A 19,929-nucleotide genomic window follows, 5' to 3' on the forward strand; every position below is an offset into this window, starting at 1 on the left:
CCGATGAAGGTGCAGAGAGCAGCAGGTACTAAAGGTGGGAGGTGCACATTCAAGGGAAGTTATGGGGCCTCATTTTGCAGACAGTTTTAGAAATCTGTGCATTGTAGTCATTTTATATTTCAAAGGGGGCAGGACTTGAGAGATGCATCAGCAGGTAAAAATGCTTGCCACATAAGCACCAAGACCTGGGTTCAAATTCCAAGCAACTATGTAACAATCGAGACCTGGTAGGGTGATGGAGACCTTGTAGGGGAGGATACTGGGGCTTGGTAGCTGCCAGATGCTCCATGTTCAGTGAGAGACCCTGGCTCAAGGGAATAAAGAGGAGAGCTGTTAATGGGGTTTTTCCTCCCATCCCCAGGCTCCCAGAATAAAGACTTGTGGAACTCAAAATATATTTACAAATATCTAAGCCATATAGCGAGGCTCTTCTCTGATTACCTCAAAACTTAAAATAACCCATTTGTTCCGGGCTCAGTGGCATATACCTGTAATTCCATCACTCAGGGAAGCAGAGGCAGGCAGTTCTCTGAATTCAAGGCCAGCCTGTTCTACAAAGAAAGTCCAAGACACCCAAAGCTACACAGAGAAACCCTGTCTCAAAAAAACAAAAACAAACAAACAAAACAAAACCCCGTTTATTCTAATCTACATTCTGCCATATGGCTGGTTACCATGCATCTGTCTTCACATCTTCATGAGTGAATCTCCTATACCTGGCTCTATCCCAGAATCCTCTCTGCCTACCAGATGCCCTACCTTCTATTCTACCCTTTCCTATAGGCCATAGTTTTGTGTTGTTTTTTTTTTAACTGACAGTACATCCATACAATACACAGGATATTCTCTCTATAAGAGTTGGATGTCTGATGCCCTTCTCTGGCTTTCACATGCGGGAACAAACACATGTGCATACAGTGTACACACACACACACACACACACACACACACACACACACACACACACGGGGGAGGGGAAAGAGACAGAGGGAGAGAGAGGGAGAGAAAGAGAGGGGGGAGAAGGAGAGAGGGAGAGAGAGAAAATAAAAAGTTAAAATTAATGATTAATTATCAAAGGGGCAGGCACCCATAAGCTGCTTTTCTATTTGCTCTCTTCAGGAAGTGGCAGTTATTAGCAGGAGTTACACGTTCAGATGGCCAAGCCAAACAGACCTTTATGCTAACATTGATAGCATCAAGTAGTTGATGATAACACAGCAGCCTAGGAAAGCCTGGAGTACCGCAGGCAAGCCAGCCCTCTTCTGCAAACCAATTTCCTCTTACCTTTTGTCCCCAAAGCACTTTCCCCTGAAAGCCCTTTCTCTGATTTTCTTTGCTAGTTTTGAACTACAGGTACCTAATCTGAGGGGAGATAGTATATTTCAGTGTCTGTGGTCTGGTAACATGTGGTGCCTGACATTTCCTTTCCTCGTGTGAACTCAGCTCTGGGCTCAGACGTATGCCACCTCAGAGGCCTCCCTGTCTTATTCCCATCACAGGACATAAAACAGTAGTCAAGTATGCGCATCTGCCCACAGCTCTGTAGTTGCTACATGGGGCCAGTGTGATGGGTTTAATTTCCTTCCTTATCGTACATCAGAAGATATACAGAAATTCCAATACACCGTCTTCACTGCAATGTCCCAGTTTTTGTAACCTCTCTTGGGGGTGACTGTGTCTTGTTCAGTCACTGTGTCATTTTCTTTCAATGACTCCCCTCTTGCCCCCCCCCCCCTCCGTGATTAGTCCTGATCCCTGCCTTGGACAAATCCTTCCTCCTCTGCCCCCACATCTGGGTCATGAATGAATGAAGAGAAAACAATGAATGAAGGAATGAAGAGATACTGATGAATGAATGATGAGTGGGGCGTGGTCTAGAGACGTTCTTTTCCTTGGTGAAGTGCCTCAGTCCTGCCGCTCACGGCTCCTCATTTGGGGAATGAATTATACACAGATGAAAAACAGGGAATTTTCTGGCTCGAGGCACACATTTACACCCTTCCTCCTTATGGAAACCCCCAGTTCGTCATGAGGGATATTCTGGGGGTTTTTTGTTCTGGAGGAGCTGGGGCATGTGGGCGTGCGGGCGCGCGGGCGTGGTCACAGGGCTTCCCACCCACCTTCAGATAGGCGGAGTAAACTATAAAGTAGGGCTGGTTTTTGAGAGCTGTGTGTGTGTGTGTGTGTGTTTGTGTTTCTTCCTTTGGCTCATTATCTTGTTTTGCTATTGTTGAGAATTTTTGTTTTTGAGACAGCATCTCAGTTTGTAGGCCTGGTTGGCCTGCCACGTGCCAGACTTTCCTAGAACTCACAGTCCTAGTGCAGACCTTAACGGCGTGTGCTACCACACCCAGCTGACTAAGTATCTCAATCTGTGGACATAAAATATACTTCTTTTTCCTTTAAAAATATTTATGGTTAAAATTATTCTAGAAACTCTAACTGATAAGCTTAGGGTTATTATTATATCGTCAACTTGATAAATCTCTTTTAAACATATTTGTGGATACCAAGAGGGTTTACAAAAGAACTGCTTTTATTAGAGTAGCTCTAAAAAGATCTTTGTGAGTACAGAGTCCTGCTACAGGTTTGGAACACAGCCCCTCTCCTTACCTCATCTGTGGAGTGTCTTAAACTTCAACCAAAGAGCTTTCTGATGTGGGATCTGACAGTGTAGCCTTTGGTTGGGCCAGGTGTGAGTCCCTCCAATCATGGAGAAAAGATGTGCTTAGGGACCACAGGTGCTTCTCTCCCCTGCCACATACGGGGACTTCAACAGGCTCCGGCACCTGGTCTCCGTCTCCCTAATTTGCCCTTAGTGAAGCGCTGGTGTTTTTATACTGAAGTTGAGCTATCCTGGTCCTAGACGTTTATAAGGCCTTTGCAAATCATTATGTACAGAGACTCAAATATATACGCTGCTCACATGAAAGAAAGAAAACATTCCCTTCTATACCTTTGCCAGTCTGCTCTTTGTTTAGTTTGTGTAAAGGGAGTGAAAATGTACTTTTCTTAGGCTCTTGGTGGTGGATTACTCTCCTGCTGCTGAGAGAATTGCTGGAAATAGAAAATGTTTTGAGAGAAAAAAGAGACAGTCACAGCACAAACAGCGTCAGCCCAAAATGTATGAATGGAATACATTGGCGTGGCTAGCCAAAATTTCTGATCATTTTATAGCCAAGCACAAAGATTAAGTTGAGTATAGTCTCCTTAATGGAGTGACCGAAGGTAACTGAAGTTCTTTGTGCCTTTAAGAAAAAATGTGTTTCTACATGTTTTCTACACAGTGTGTGCCTACATGAGTGTATGTGCAGCACTCCACGCTCATGCCTTGGGAATTCAGAAGACGGCATCAGATGCCCTGAAGTGGAGTCAGAGAGTGGAGTTAGAGAGCACCCTGAAATGGGTGCTGGGAACTGAACCCAGACCCTCTGCAGCGCTGTAAGCACTCGTAGCCAGTAAGCCAGCTCTGCAGCCCCCATAGTGACTTTTTGTTTTGGTTCGGTTTGGTTTGGTTTGGTTTGGTTTTTTTGAGATAGGGTTTCTCTGTGTAGCCTCGGCTGTCCTAGACTCACTTTGTAGACCAGGCTGGCCTCGATCCACCTGCCTCTGCCTCCCAAGTGCTGGGATTAAAGGCGTGTGCCACCCACCATGCCTGGCTCCCATAAGACTTTTAAAGCTTTAGTATCAACACGGGCTTGGGGCAAATGTGAGCTAAATTGGGGCCTCCGCACAGAGCGGCAAGCAGGGTCCAGTGCATAGAGAGGACTGCTCTGCAGATGGCGTTGTCTAAACTTGGGAAGACTATGAACCCAGGCGTTAGCTGTTAAGAATCAAAATAGACTTCACATGCCTCGTTCCTCACATTTATTTCTCAAATCGTTGTTGTGTGGACCGCCTCAAAGCAAGAGGTAGGATCTTGGAACACCTGACCTATCATGAACCCCACTTTGGGGCAGCTGTGAAACAATGGGTTGTCTTTACAGAGGGTTGACTGAGGGAGTGTGAAGGAGAAAATGGGAACAGTGTGGCTGTGGTGGTTCATTTGGTGGAGCTGGGTGGGGCAAAGAGACAGAATGAATGATCTCAGAAATCATTTCAGTAAGCAGACAGTGCTGACACAGACATTTTACATATTTGTTTAATTTTGAAGAATGCTTCCCCCAAAATAATTCATAAACCTTGCCAAATTGAATCTCGGGAAAACCTAGAGAGTTTGGGGCCTCATGACTGGTAAGGTGATAGAATTCGTAGTTTGCTTTTTCCATGTTTGGGGCTTGCCAAGCCTTAATCCAAGCTAACTTGTCTCATTGACTCACAGAAAATTCCATTTGTTTTACTAAGCAGAAATGCAATGTCTAATTTTATGTGGCTCAATAATTGCTGCAAAGCATAAGCTTTCTGTGCCTCTTCATCCTGTCCCACCATCAACTGTCAAACGTAGGAGAAGCCGGACAAGTCAGCAGGACGCTGGGCCCCAGGCCAAGGCTGCTCTTACTCTGAAGTCGCTGTCCACAGAGAGGCCAGAATTGCAGCTTTGCTTTCTGAGCACAGGAAGGGATTTGGTGTTTTGTTTTGTTTTGATAACAGGGTTTTTCTATGTAGACCTGGCTGTCCTGGAACTTGCTCTGTAACCGAGACTGGCCTTGAACTCACAGAGATCCACTAGCCTCTGCCTTCGAGTGCTGGGAATTAAAGGTGTGCACCACCATTGCCTGGCTAGGGATTTGTGGTTTTGTGTGTGTGTGTGTGTGTGTGTCATTTTCTTTCCTGTTTTTTTAGAGGGGGAAACTGCCATGTTCATAAGACATTCGTAAAAATAATATATAGATATATTGTGGGGTTTGGTTCCTTTTCAGGTAGGAATGATGAATGTAAGTTTGTATTATAATAAAATATGAAAGTACAGTGACCCAGGGACGGTAAAGCTAAGGAAATGTCCCTTATAAGCTTCTCTTTTACTCCTCTGTGAGTGTATGTGTGTGTATGTGTGTGTTTGTGTGTATGTGGTGCATGTGGGATGCGGCATCGAGGGTGCACATATGAGCACACACGTAGAGGCCTGAGGACACCAGTGTTGTTTGGGTTGAAACACGGTGTTTCACTGTGACTTGGAGCTCACGTATTAGGCTACACCGACTGGCCAGTACCCACAGGGACCTGCCTGTCCCTGCCTCCCCAGGGCTGCTAGGATTACAAGGTGTGCCACAGCACTTGGTTTTTTATGTGGGTTTTAGGATCTAATTAGTGTTCTCATGTTTGCACAGCAAGTGCTGTAAGGACCAGCCAGTCCGTCTCCCCAGCCTCCCTTATCTGCTTTTATACTATTGCATCTAACCAGATCTTGAAGTCCCAATGTGGGCTTGAGGCCACACAGTAGGCCATCTGATAATCAGCTGACATTTCCATTAAAAGACCCACTGAAGGTCCAAACGAGCACCAGACCTAAGCTGCCATTGGCTTTTCGTTCCGTGGCATTCAGTGTGACCTCGCTTCTCCTAGTTTGACATTTATCCTGATAAAAACATCAGAAGTTAGTCCAATTAAAAAATAATTATCTTAGATGGGTGCAGTGGCACATGCCTGTAATCCCAGCTCTCAGGGTGGGGTGGGGGTGGAGGGGAGAGGTGGGTGGATCGCTGTGAATTCGAGGCCAGCCTAGTCTACAAATCGAGTCCAGGACAGCCAAGGCTACACAGAGGAATCCTGTCTCAAAAAAGCAAAAAGAAAAAGAACAAAATTGATATCTTAGGGCTAAAGAGATGGCTTGGCAGTTAATAGCACTTGGACCGGTTCAGTTCCCAGCGTCCACATGGTGGTTTGCAGCTACTCTTCACTCCAGTTCTGGGATTCCAGTGATCTGTCTGACCTTCAGGGGCTTCAGGCATGCACCTGGTGCACACACATGCAGGCAACACACATGCACACGCATGCCTCAAGGGCTGCCATCAGAGGAGTAGATAATGAAAATGTACATACACGCGCACGCAAGCATGCACACACGCATACACACAGAAATTTTATTTAGCTATCAAGGAATATGAAATGCGGGAAAATGGGTGGATCCAGGAGATAGTCTATTACACGAGGTGGCACAGACTTGCACAGACAAATGTTCTCTCTCATGTAGATAGCTTTCAGTCTTTAAATGCATATGTGTGTATGTGTGTGTGTGTGTGTGTGTGTGTGTGTGTGTGTGTGTATATATATGTGTGTGTGTGTGTGTGTGTGTGTTAGTGTAGACTATGAAACCAGATGGAGGACCATCAGGAGGATGGGTAGAAGTATTGAAGAAGACAGCGGAAGGCAACGGAACACCTGACATGAAAATAGAGAGGAGGCCACCGTGGGCGAAAGGGCATCAGGAAGGCCAGGGGGTAGGCAGATAAGAGAATCAACAAAAACAAATTTCGCTTGAAAACACAATAACGAAATCTAATGCATTGTACGGTAGCTAATAAATATCTTTCTGAAGTTTGGAAGAGTATAGTTTACAAGAACATTCTCCGGTCAGTATATAGATCATTTATATTGATCCTGATGCTGTTGACCCAAATATCTATTAAAATGTGTTGATATGTCGGCCATGCTTTCTTTTAGTAAACATGAGCACATTCCTGCATTTCACTGGGTTATCCTGCCTCGTGCTCTGCCCACTTACCTAGTTTTCCCACAAGGCCCTCCCACTCCAGCATCTCCAGGGACTGCAGGTGTGTTGATGAGAGACCTATTATGGTAGGAGTTAAAGAGTGGGACTGATGACTAATTAATGAGAAGGTCTCTTTTCTTTTCTTTTGGTTTTTTGAGACAGGGTTTCCCTGTGTAGCCTTGGCTGTTCCGGACTCACTCTATAGACCAGGCTGGCCTCGAACTCACAGAGATCCACCTGCCTCTGCCTCCCAGAGTGCTGGGATTAAAGGGGTGTGCCACCACACCCAGCTTGAGGTTTCTAAAGCACAAAGCTGGTGCTATTTATAATATTTGCCCCTTGTCTTAATGAGCTCTGGAAAAGCATACAGTGCCTTAGTGTGGCTGAAGGAACGCTTCAATTACAGGACAGTTGGCCTGGGATGCAGCAATCCACTCCTTTGTTCGCGTGGGGTTTTGTTTTTATTTTTTATTTTTATTTTTTTATCTCCTGTTTGGTATTTCTTCTTCTTCTGTAAGTACGAACATTTGTTTCTCAGTGAGATATGTTTGACAAATACAGATCTGTTCCTACCTCCCTGTCTTGTGTGTGGTTTTGTTTTTAAGTCACCTGGAGCAAAATTTCCATCTCCCTTGGGTTGGATGCCACCTAGCACTTGACACGTCACCTTCCATCTATCCATTGCTGGGAAATGTAAAAGCTTTTTGTTACCACATGAAAAAATCATTAGGAAAGTACATCGACTGCCAAAAGTTATGTCAGTATATAAAAATCACATCACAGGGTCCGAAATACTTTTGAATTTTGAATTATTTATCCTTACTAAAGATATGTGTGTGTGTGTGTGTGTGTGTGTGTGTGTATATGTGTATATATATATATATATATTGTATAAAGGTGGTGTGAAAGGTGATTATGTTGTAAAAGTAAATGGTTTCACTTTGTAAGATGTCGCCTAAAGAAAACAGTGAGAGCTGTTTACTGACAAACAGAAGAACCTTTAGTAGAAGTGTAGAAAAATAATATTCATGGTCACATCATCTGGGATTCAATGCTGGCAGAGATGCCTTCCAGGGAAAAAGAATTTAGAGCAAGCGGTTCCCAACCTGTGCTTCATGACCTCTTCGGGGAGGTCACATATCAACATCTTGCATATGAGATAGCTAAATCATAATTCATAACAGTAGCAAAATAACAGTTATGAAGTAGCAACAAAATAATTCTATGGTTGGGGGTCACCACAACAGGAGGAAGTATATGAAAGGGTCGCAGCAGTAGGAAGGCTGAGAACCACTCATTTAGAAGATGTGTGGGTGCTGTTTCCTTGTTTATAAGTTCCTCCTTTTAATAGCTTGCAGCAGGAAGCAGATTTTCACTCTAAGGAAAGTAAATGACTCCAAGGACAATTGTATAATAAGCATGGAGACACAGCGTACAGAGCTTATAAGCTTTAGATTTTGCTGTTTCACCTAGTCATGTTCAAAACACTTACTTCTTCTGTATCACCAAATACTGTCTGTTACAGAAAGGAGTCAGGGGCCCTTGGAGCCAGGACTGGGACAAAAGGGCCAGCCATCACAGCACTTACGACATGAAGATGTGGTGGTCATTTCAGTGTGGTGGTGCTGTTGCTTAGCGTGTTTGATGTCATTATCTTTCCAAAACACACTGAACTATCTATAACAAAAATGACTCAATACTTGCCATTTACTCTGTAATAATATGGCCTGTGGGGCCAGAAGTGGGATTGGCAGCGGGGAGTTGATGGGACTATATGTAAAATAAGCTTAATTTCGAGGTGCAGTGGCACACACCTGTGATCCCTGCTCTCGGGAGGCAGAGACAGGTGACTTTCTGTGAGCTTGAGGCCAGCCTGGCCTACAAAGCCAGTCTAGGACAGCCAAGGCTACACAGAGAAACCCTGTCTCGAAAAACAAAAACCGTGTCTGAAAAAAACAGAAAAACAAAATCAAAAAAGCTTGGTTGAAAATTGATTGTCGCTGAATCCAGGAAGTAGCCATGACTGGTTCATTATTCCGCTTCGCTTCTTTTTTTTTTTTTTTTTTTTTTTTTTTTTTTTTTTGCGTATGCTTGACTGTTGCTAAAATAAAAATTAATATATGTCTGTCACACATATGTATATAAACACGCCACGAAGTTCATAGAATTGCGAAGCTCTTACCCATGTTTAAATGCCACAAGGAATCCTTTTACTGTTACACAGCTGTTAGAAGGGGCAGCCTCTGAGACACTGGCATTTCATGTGCTTGTAATAAAGGGTCCATGAGATAGTCTGTAAAACTACAAGACTGTCGGGGCTGGAGGGATTGCTCAGTGGTTAGGAGCACTAGCTGTCCTTGCAGAAGATCCAGTTTAGTTCCCAGCACCCACACGGAACCACTCACAGCCACCTGTAATTCCTGCTCCGGGGGGAGCTGACATCTTCTTCTGTCCTCTGTGGGCACTGCACACACACACACACACACACACACACACACACACACACACACACACACACAGTTAAAAATAAAATAGATCTTACTTTAAAAGAAGCTCGGAGTGTGGTGCACCGTGATGTTGTAAGCCTGGGAACTCAGTGTCCCACATAGACTTAAGGTCAAAGTGAGAATCTACATTTTCTTACAGATTAGGAATCTCAGAGCCTGAAGAAGGGGGATGTGCAGTGGTACCCCAGGAGGAGTGGGTGAAATGTGATCCAAATAGGCAGTTACAAGGAACTAGGGGTGCGGGGTGGGAGGGTCGGGGAGTGGGGAGGTGGGGAGGTGGGGAGGAAAGGGCAGCAGAAGGCTTTGGCCCAGTCAGGCCAGCTGCACCCTCTAAGGCGTAGCTGTTGAAATTTCCCACTCCAAAACCCTTTCCACCTAGGAAATTTTACCTGAGCTCAGCTCAGTAGGTAAGTCAAATAGGTACACGAATCAAACATTTATGACAGTAAGTCATAAACAACTTCAAAACAGCCCATTGATATACTTGTGATTTTGCCATGCAGCTGGAAACAGTGACTCGTACCTGTGATCCTAGCAGTCAGAAGCAGAGGCAGTTCACTGCAAGGTCAGGGAGGCCAGAGATAGGGAAGTCCTGCCTCAGAAAAGGAAAGACAAGGCAGGCGTGGTGGCACACGCATTTAATCCCAACACTCGGGAGGCAGAGGCAGGCGGAACTCTGGGGTTTGTGCCTGGTCTACAAAGCGAGTGCCAGGTTAGTGAGAGTTGCCACACAGAGAAAACCCTGTCTCAAAAAAAAAAAAAAAAAAAAAGAGAGATGAAAGGAAATTTACATACTAGTGAGACAGTTGTGCCAGTTTGAACACAATACAGTCCAAAGATAACATTGTTTCGATACTTACGTGCTAAGGACCAACAGCAGGAAAATATTAAAAGCAGGGTTTTCTCTAATTAAGCCAGCATGTTTCTGTAAGGGCAAAAAAAAAAAAAAAAAAGCTTTGTATGTACATCGAAAGTAACTGCACTTAACAAAACACAGTAGTCTCAGCATCTGAGCCTGAGCGGTCCAGGCAGTGATCTTGGCATTGGGGGATGTCCTGGAATGCGGTGGGAAGTGCGTGTGGTATGTGTGCAGAACTGGGAGGGGGGGGCCTGCAGTGAAGTCTCCTGATGCAACATGGTCGGGCACTGCCAGGAACACTTTGGATCCATTACACATCTGATTATGGACTAATTGTTGGCCAGAAACCAGAAACCATTTAACTGTTGCCAGATTTGTCACCACCTCCCTGTGCCATTTCACCACCCCGCATGGGGTCAGGACCCACATTTAAGAAATCTTGTCGCAAAGCCCTGCCAAAGATGTCCTCCTTGCTTGCGTGGCTTTTGCAGTTCTAAGTTTGTTTGTTTTTTTTTTTTTCTTGTGAGTAAACTTATTTTCATTTGTTTTTATCCTAGTTGGGGAATGGCGGTCAATGTGTATTCTACCTCGATAACCCAGGAGACTATGAGCAGGCATGACATCATTGCATGGGTTAATGACATCGTGTCTCTAAACTACACGAAAGTGGAACAGCTCTGTTCAGGTAAGACATTGTCTTCTTGGTATGTGTTTATTGGCAATTGAATGTGATTTTTATGAACCACAAATGACATATTTGGGGTAAGACACAAAAACACACATACATATATATATATATATATGTATATATATATATATATGTATATATACATAATTAAAAGGAGAAATTTGGCTGGAAGTGAGGAACATATGGGGGGAATGTCTGAGAACATCTAAGAGCACACAGGCATCCAGATGGGTGTGTGAACTGCTTCTGGCTTGCTGTCTGCCACACCCTTCTGCTATGCTGGCTCCTAGCCCCTGTTCCATCATCCTATTGTCACCATGCATATGGCTTCAAACACAGTAGACTTTGGCCTGGTTATGCAGGGCCCTAATCCCAGCTTCTTGGGAGGCTGAGACAGGGGTGTCACAAACACAAGGCCTGTCTGGACCACATGACCAGCAACTCGAGGCCAACTGGGTAACCAAGTGGGACCTTGTTCCAAAATAAAAAAACACTGGGGTTACCCTTTTCAATTCTGTCCTGTGCACCCCTCTCCCCAGAGCCTTAGCCCCACAAAACCCTCTTGGGTCTCTACAGACACCATCCCTTTAGCACTGCACAGTTTTGGCCTTGCTTTCCAGGTCTTTCCTCCCCTTGGTGTGTGTAGTTACCAGTTTAATCAGCCTTACCTACCGTCAGCTTTGGGAAGACTTCCCCAGTCTCTGTGGTTTTCCCCAAACCCTGCCCACCCATCCAGGATAACCCCTGTCATAGTGTGTATGACATCTGACTCCCTATCCCAGGAGGTACCAGGAGTTCTCAAGAGCAGGTCTATAATTTTCTTTCTTTCTTTTTTTTCCCTAAAGCCCAATTCACCACTGTACCTGATACAGAGCAGTTCAGTTGGGAATGCAGATTGGGTTAAACCTGTTTGAAAAAAGATGAAATTTCAAGAGCAGAGTCTGAGTATGTCAAAGTAATCTGACTTTAGCCCTCAGTGTAAGTTGAAATAAGCTATTCGCCTTTACAAAATAAGTATTTTCTTGTAAACTAACAGATAAAGAGATTTCTTCTCTACCCGCAGCCCTGACATGAACATGGCGGTGGGAAATAGAGCATGCTACTGAAATGTGTTGTGTGAAGGTATTTAGACGTGGAGGAGATGCGAGTTTTAGCTGACATGCTGGTATTGTACTATGAACTCCTGTTTCCAGCAAGTCATATGCAAAAAAGATTTCGTGCAGTACAGTCAGAATTTTCAAAGTCCCCAGTAATAGATTAAATGTCTCTTTTCTGCTTTGAGACACATTTCTGACTGGAAAACACGGGTGAATCTGTGTTGTGGAAAGACAGGCATCGATTCTCTCGCGAGACAGTGGACCAGAGCTTGTCTAATCTCCTAGGAGCTATGGAAAAGCAGAGATGCAGCACCTTTGGCTCCCCTAGTCAGTAACTCTGGGCCTGGAGCCTGGGCATCTTGTGCTCCATAAACCAACCTGGGTGGATCTGCCAGCAGCCTGCAGCCATCACTGCGCTTCTGAGAAATCTCAAACCACTAAAAGTGAAGTTCAGGTATCCCAAACCTGTCTGGCACCGTTTCCACACTGTTGTTTAATTTTTGTCTTCAGCAATGGCATTTGGCAGGAAGAAGCAGTCTTTCTAATTACTTATTTATGAATTCATTTCTCTATTCTCATGCTAAAAGACTTTGTCGGCAGGTAGTATGGTACCACTCGGCTAAGAACAAATCCAAATGACCTGAGTGATTGCCCTTCCTTGTCATGTTTAGGGATGTGCACATGCATGCAGTACAGTGTGTTGTGGACATTTATATTAGTTGCTTCTGGCTCACCGTGTGGTATTTTAACTCAGTGGTGTGCTCTGGCAAGACACATGCGGACCACCTGCACACATTTCTGCAGACTCCGCTTTCCTGACAGCACACCTGACCCCCGTAAAGACTTCAGTTCCACACATGGTGCTTTCCCGGTTGTCTGTTTTGCCAATGGCGTCACTCTCTCTTCTCTTTACTCCCGGCTAACAGATCTCCCTCAAAGCCAGTGTTAAAGCAAACATCAATCAGAATGGATGGAATTCTAACTATGAAAAAGTTCATTGAGATGATTAGACTTTGGGGACTGGTTACGTGTGTGTGTGTGTGTGTGTGTGTGTGTGTTTAATTTGGAAGCTCTTTACAATAAAGTCTTAATAATTTTCTTTTTAAAATGTAAAGCAAGGTAGAAAAAAATGAATATCAACTTTTCAGTTTGCAAAAAAAAAAAAAGAAAGAAATACAACTATGGTGTTGTATTTACTTGTGATCTTTCTGTCTTTATCTGATATCTATCTCTTTCTTCCCCATAAATATTTTTAAATACTCTCTAAAGCAAAAAGTGATGGGCTGGGTTGGTCATAACTCAGTGGTAGAACACTTGTCTTGTGTGCACAGGGCTTCCAGCATGAGAATAAGTAGAGAGATAAATAGGTCACGTGGAGAGACCTTATACTTTTTTGCAATATAATGAAAATTACTCACTCCTTTTCCTTGCTATTTTATCCCAAAGATATAACTTTATGACTGTTCTCTTTGAACATCAAATCTGGGTCTGGCTGTGTGTGCATATTTGGATTGCTTTTATTTCTTGCAAAAGCAGTCTGTTTCGAGGAAAGCAGAGGGCTGTGTGTATTTTGTGCTGCCGGTCACCTAAATCTGCTTTGAAATCTGGTCATGTTGATTTCCCCTTGTGGAGTGGGAGCTTGAGTCAGGTGCACCCTCACCTGGTCCAGCTTAGAAATATTTTCTGTTTTCATTCAGTTGCTTTGTAAAATTTATAGGGCTTTTAAGAGAGAGTGGTCAGGGGACGGCGTCCTATTTTTGTTCAAATCAGTTTACTACATGTTTTCCAAGATTACAAAGAGAGAGCATTGTCGCTGTGGGAAAATTCCTAAAAGCAGCTTCCTGGATGTGAGACACCTTATTGAAGGGGACAGAAAGGAAGTGGTCTGTGTGGAGTGGAGGGGAAGGAACAACGGGAAGGAAGTTTGACAGGAGGCAGGGGGTCTCACTTCCTCCTCACCTTCAAGCCGCCCTGCTCCCCTAGGCCTCCTTTCTGTACCCCCACCCCACCCCACCCGTTTTGCCATGTCTGGACCTCCTCTCCTAGGCTGGGTGTAAGGGCAAAGGCAGCTTTGCATCTTCTCCCTCTCCTTCCCACTCCATCTCCGGACAGGAAGCACTGACAACAGATGACGACAGGGACCACTGCCAGGACCGTCACTCAGCCTCGTACTGGCACTGTGGCAGCTGGAAGGCTCAGCTGTTTTCCCTGAGCATCTGAGTATTTAAAGAAAATGTCATTTAAATGAAAGCAGTTTTGGAATTTTTAAATATTTTTCTTGACTGACTTTTTTTTTTTTTTTTTTTTAAGGTAGAGAAACCACCATGGTTTGATTCACGTTTGATATGTGTTTCTCCAGATTGGTACAAGCTTTATGTTGGATCAAGGTGTGGCTGTTTTTCTTATTCCAAGGAAAGCTTCTGAGTTTGGCTGCGGAAATCGTAGTTACACTTACATGAATGGTGGAAGGGAAACCAATTTGGAGACTGCACTGGGCCTCTCGCAGGTGTGGCCATCAGGCATGCTTGGAACCTGGAGAGCAGGCCCTCTGCCTTACCCCGACGGCACTCACTCCTGTGTGTGGTAGCGAGCTCTTTGTGACCATTTTTGGCTGCAGATCTGTGCTTGTTAAGTAGGTTGGTTCCAGCCTAGAGCTATGTCCCCTGAGCCTTCTCTGTGTGTCTGCAGAGAAGACAGGTTAGGGATGAAATCAGCTCAGAGGCTAAATTTAGCTGATCTTACTGACTCTCCCTCATTGGAACCAAGTAAGGATTGGTTCCAGGAGTGTCTCTGCAGGCCAGGAGTTCACTTAGCTTTATAAAACCAGAGGTTTATTGTTTTCTGTAGCAAAGTGAGCCATTTCAGAACGGGGCTGTGGTTATGTCATAATGTGCTAACGTAATATCATCTATGCTTAGAGGCATTGTGTGGAGATTTTGTCTAGATATTTTTTTTTCTCCCGAATTTTGTTTGACCAGCAGATTTGAAAATCCATTTACTTGGTTTTAGTATACAGAATAGTTGGAGAAGGGAAGGGGCCACGTCTGGGTGTGGTCCAGCTGGATGGTCAGTTGCTGCAGTGGGCAACATATTCAGGACACCACTAATTCACTGGCTAAATACAGCTTATTTTTCAAGTAGAGGATATGTGTAATATAAGAGGGTTTTTTCCTCCCTTATAATTTTGTATATTTCTATTATCTTGATAATTTGTTATTAAAGATAAACATAAATGAGTGGGATTTGAAGGTGCTCAGGGTTTGGTTTGGTTTGGCAGTTTGCCCTGGGTTTCTTGTGTAGGTGCTTGCCTGCCTCTGTCATGCCAAATACCAGTGCAGGATGGAATATACATTCACTTCGACGACCCTAACTACTACCAAGAGTTTCTGCTTTTTTTCCACGTGTGGATGTTTGGCGCTGGAAACAGTTGCCACATCTCCACTCATCTCCTCTCTGCCCTTGTCGCTCTGTGTAGCTTTATTCAGCAAACAACGTTTTTGAACCCTGAGATAAATAGGGCAAGATTATTGTCCCGAAGCCCTCAAAAAGGCTCGGTACAGCCTGCTACTGCCCATAAAAGATGAGACCGCAGTGGTACACGTGGCTGAAGAGAGATGGAATGTTGTCAAGTAAAGGGAGGTGGGGACAAAGAGAGTCAGGTGGAGTCTTGGATGTGGCATGGTGCTCCCGAGTGACAGTATAGCGGCTGTTCAAGGAACACCCCAGAAAGGCTCTCCTCCTCCTTCTAGAGTCAGTTGGGGTCATCAGCATGTAGGGTGCTGAGTGTCTGCAGTGGACAGCCTTCCCAAACCAGGGTGGCCTGTGCCCCTGCCTTTGAGAATGCACTTTCTCTCGCTCAGACCTCGGATTCATGGAGTTCCCCAGTGTGTAGATCTTAGTTTGAAGCGTGTGTGTGTGTGTGTGTGTGTGTGTGTGTGTGTGTGTGTGTGTGTGTGTGTGTGTGTTATCCCAGGGGGACCATCGAGTGGCTAACTTCCTTTGGAGAAACAAAACAGGCTTCCAGAGAAGCGGGTAGGTGTCAAATGAGTGTTAGCCTTGACATCTATCCCTGTATCCGATTTTCAGTGTCCACGTCAGTGTGATGAGGAGCGCTATTAATAGAGACAAAACCAACAGCTAGGAGAAAATAGATGTCCGGACATGTATAATGTATAGTTATTTTATTGAAAGCTCTGTGTATGTGTTTGTGTGGTATATACATATATATATATATATATTTAGTGAAAAGTCAAAGGACACACATTCATGTTAAACTTAAAAATATCACATAGCTAACAGGAATAAACAGAAATTGATGACATATTATTAGAAACTTAAACTAATAAATGGTGAATTCTTTGTTTTTGTTTGTTTTTTGAGATAGGGTTTCTCTGTGTAGCCTTGGCTGTCCTGGACTCACTTTGTAGACCAGACTGGCCTCGAACTCACAGTGATCTGCCTGCCTCTGCCTCCCGAGTGCTGGGATTAAAGGTGTGTGCCAGCATGCCCAGCTAAATTGTGAATTCTTAATAAGATCACACAAATAATTTGAGGAGTTTATACAAAGCATTATCTTTAGTTGTACCCTGTATTTTGATCTCATTATTTTCTGTTATCTGGGGAAATTGCCACATGAGGTAGATGTACAATCGTCATGATTCTGGTTGAATATTTTACAGATTCATAACTGTCCTGTATCCATGCTGGGTTCTACCTGCCCCTGAGCCACCAGCCTGTATGAGTGTGCTTAGGGAAGAGGGATGTGCGCATCAAAAAAACAGTGTGGATCTGGATCCATGGGAGCCCCAGCATAAACTCCATTGACTTTTGGGCCTGGGGCTCTGACTCGAAGGCCCAGGCAGACTCTTAAGGGGTATGAGAAGCCTTGAAGTACCTTTTGGTTTTAAGACTCATTGAGTACACAATTGTAATTCTGGCTCCCTCCCCTGTGACTTGGACTCTGTTTTGTAGTGTGTTTATTTGTACTTGGTTGTGAGCCTGTCTCCCTATTTAGCTTGGGCTGGCCTCAAACTTTCAATCCTCCTGCCTCATCTTTCCAAGAGTATGGCCCCTGGTGATTTAGTGCTCAGGATTTAGTAATCTCGCAGATACTTCAATTGTGGTCATACAACTCCATACGTGGCCTAAAATGCTTTCAGTATGATGTTTTGTCTTTTGGTTTGGGTTTTGGCATTTTTGTTTGTTTGGTTGGTTGGGGTTTATTCTTGTTGTTGTGGTGGTGGTGGTGGTGGCGTCTTGTTGAGACAATATCTTACTCAATATGCCAGGCTACCCTTGAACTTTGAATCCTGCCGCCTCTGCCTCCTCCATGCTGAGATTACAGGTATGAGTCACCAAACTTGGCTTACAGTGCTTAGCTCTGAAACGTATGGAGATATTGCCTATTTTGAAATCACCAGGGTCTATAAAAACCAGAATCTTTATAAGAAAACAGTATGTTCCAACATACTGGAAGTTATTTTGGATTTTTTTCTCAAAATGTCTGTTATGTGACATGATGGATATGTTCCTTATAAAACATTATTCTAAATTTGCGTCTCCATTTTTTTTTCTTTTTCTTTTCTTCTTTTAGTTTAAAACCTCTGAAGACTTAGAGGAAGAATGTAAATTTTGGGGAGACCTCAGACAGTCAGTTCTTTTTTACAAATGAGTTTACTATGATGTAAGCACCTGAGAAAAGACCTAAGTACTGGAGACCCCTCAGATATTTCGCAGCAGATGGACCAGAGTGTCTTAGGGACGTGCGCACGCCCGTTCTGTGCATGGTAGAAGCCACAGATCTCATTCTGTCCTTTGGCTGTAAAACACATTTTCATATTTCATATCTGAAATAGTTCAGCTCAAGCCCATTCGGTTTTAGAGCTCTGTGTGTTTTTAGCCGGCCTGATAACACAGGCTGTCGTACTTCAGGAGCGTAATGATGTCATAGCCCTAAGCTTTTTTCTTATCAGTGTGTTTTGTGGAGCTGCTGTTTCGTTTTATTCTTATCCACCCTGTAAGGAGCAAGAGCAAAAGCATCAAGGGCTCAAGGCAGCCAGGTGTTCCTCCTGCTCTGTCCGTGCACTTACAGGCTGGACTTACAGCCTGTGCACCTGCATGTGCCATGTGATCATCCCTCTTTGAGTTCTAGTCAAAGAAATAATACATACTCTGTAATAATTATCCCCACAACCAGACCATGGGTCCCAATGGTGCCTTCCTCATAGTCAAGAACTGTCCAAAAAGAAAATTAAAAAGCAATAGCAATAAAGAAAAGAAAGCATATTGCCTAAAGGAGGAGGCCATGAGCAGGAAAACAGGCGCCTGTCCCCAGCGCTGTACTTCCTGGCTGTGGCTGTCCTAGCCCTCTGCTGCTCTTGCCTCCTCCCCAAAAGAAGAAGTGACTCTTGACGGTTCCTGCCTACAGTGGGTGCCTTTTAGGTCTCTCAGAGCAGTTCTAGCCTAAAATCACCAGAACAATGCCCCCTCAGAGGTCACACATGCATCTGTTCACGAACTGGTACTTGCACCCCAGCATGTGGTCTTTTCCTCATGTTGGCCTCACTTGAGCAAGTTATTCCTAACTCTCCCTCACATTTCTATCCAGAGCTCCCAAGTCCTGATTGTCAGCTCATCCAGGGGCAAAGCAGAGGAAAATCAAAGTCCCTCGCCAACACGGGGTGCCTGGCCTTTCTTACTGCCAGACAAGTTGCCAGCACTGATGAGCAGGGCGCGCCCGGTGACTTCTGAAGTTCCCGTCACCTTCAGTTTCTGCGCGTTACAGTGATCCAGTCAGGCGCTTCCACGTTTCACTGCTCTTCAAAACAATGCATTCCCTCGTCATTTTTTTCTGAATTGCATTTTTAATTTATAGTTTTTCATAAGTAGCATAAGAAAGAAAAAGAAAAGAGGTGTCAGATAATATCACAGCTGAATGTTTGCGCATTTTAGAATTGCATACCTGGGAACAGAATAATTGAATGCATCGCTCTACCGGCTGAGGTTTCTTTCCACCCTGAAACTGTTATGTAAGTGTGGCAGACAGCATGTCACCTCTCTCTGTGGCCTCCTTTCCAGGGGTGTGGTTCTTCCTTGGGTTTCATTAACACATGTGTTGGGACCGTGAGAAGCAAATAGCTGTGATGTTAGCCTCGGCATAGTTTCTTGAATTCTCTTCGGTCACTGTCAGGATAGTTGGCCTCCACTTCGCTGTCTTCTAGATGACATTTTGTGGCAATTCATGGAAGAACTTTAGAAAAATAAAGGAGCCAAGTTTTAAAAAGTACATATGTCAACTTTAAATATACTGCTAGAATCCACTTTTTTTTTTTTTTTTTTTTTTAATGGAAGTAATTTCTTGCCTCTTCCCTGCCTCATCTCCCTCTTTAAGTCTTCCATCATTTATGTTTTGGTCATCTGACTAAATCCCTGGAGTAAATACTGTGAGGGCTTCATGCTAGCTTGAGTTTCTTATACTACTAGAATTGTGCTCAGATAACAAAGCACCCTGGGGCGAACCTGGGGAATGTCAATAAATCAGCTCATTATACAATATTATTCTGTTACGTATCACAGTACGCGCGCGCAGAGGCCTTGTGGTAGCTGCTTCCAGGTTTCTGTGGCTGCTAGTAACCATCTTCCTCGCCAAGCTGGGTCTGCTGAATGTCTCTAGCTTTCAGGCCCCTCTTGGGAGCCATAGGGGAAGGGCACATCCCTCTGCAGGAAGTGGCCGTTAAAGACTCTGTTGATGTGTGTGACAGCTAGTGAGTGTGACTGGGAGGAACGGCAAGAGTAAGGAGACCTGACCTGAGGGCAAAATAGTTTCCGTCTGAAGAGGGGTGGCAAGGCACATAGCCCCAGGGACAGGAACCTCTGTAGCCAAAAGAGCCACTTGCAAAAGTGTGCTCTGCGGAAGTGGGCTGCCGGCTTGTGTTGCTTTGCTCACACCGCTCCATCTTGCATGTGCTCAGAGTTCCGAAGGGACCAACCTGACTTAACATTGTCCCCAGAATGATGTTGGCAGTTTACGGAGAAATTCTCTGAGACTATGAGGGTCTTACTCTTAATTTAATGTGCTCTAAAAAAAAAATAGATACATTGTGACGATCAAAGCTAAAGTGTTTAGGCAC

The 19,929-nt window shown here is 44.3% G+C and overlaps 1 protein-coding gene across 4 annotated transcripts in view; it reads left to right on the plus strand.

Moving 5' to 3' along the window:
- The window catches only part of Mapre2 (microtubule associated protein RP/EB family member 2), a 144,346-nt gene that overhangs the window by 71,779 nt on the left and 52,638 nt on the right, over window positions 1-19,929 (plus strand). For all 4 annotated transcript variants that reach the window (XM_051163777.1, XM_051163778.1, XM_051163776.1 and 1 more), the window contains one exon: window positions 10,573-10,700. In XM_051163777.1, coding sequence (XP_051019734.1) covers window positions 10,580-10,700 — 121 coding nt within the window. In that variant the 5' untranslated portion in view covers window positions 10,573-10,579. The remainder of the gene's footprint in view (window positions 1-10,572; window positions 10,701-19,929) is intronic.

This window comes from Acomys russatus, chromosome 20, assembly GCF_903995435.1.
Source record: "Acomys russatus chromosome 20, mAcoRus1.1, whole genome shotgun sequence".
Classification (NCBI taxonomy): Eukaryota; Metazoa; Chordata; class Mammalia; order Rodentia; family Muridae; genus Acomys; species Acomys russatus.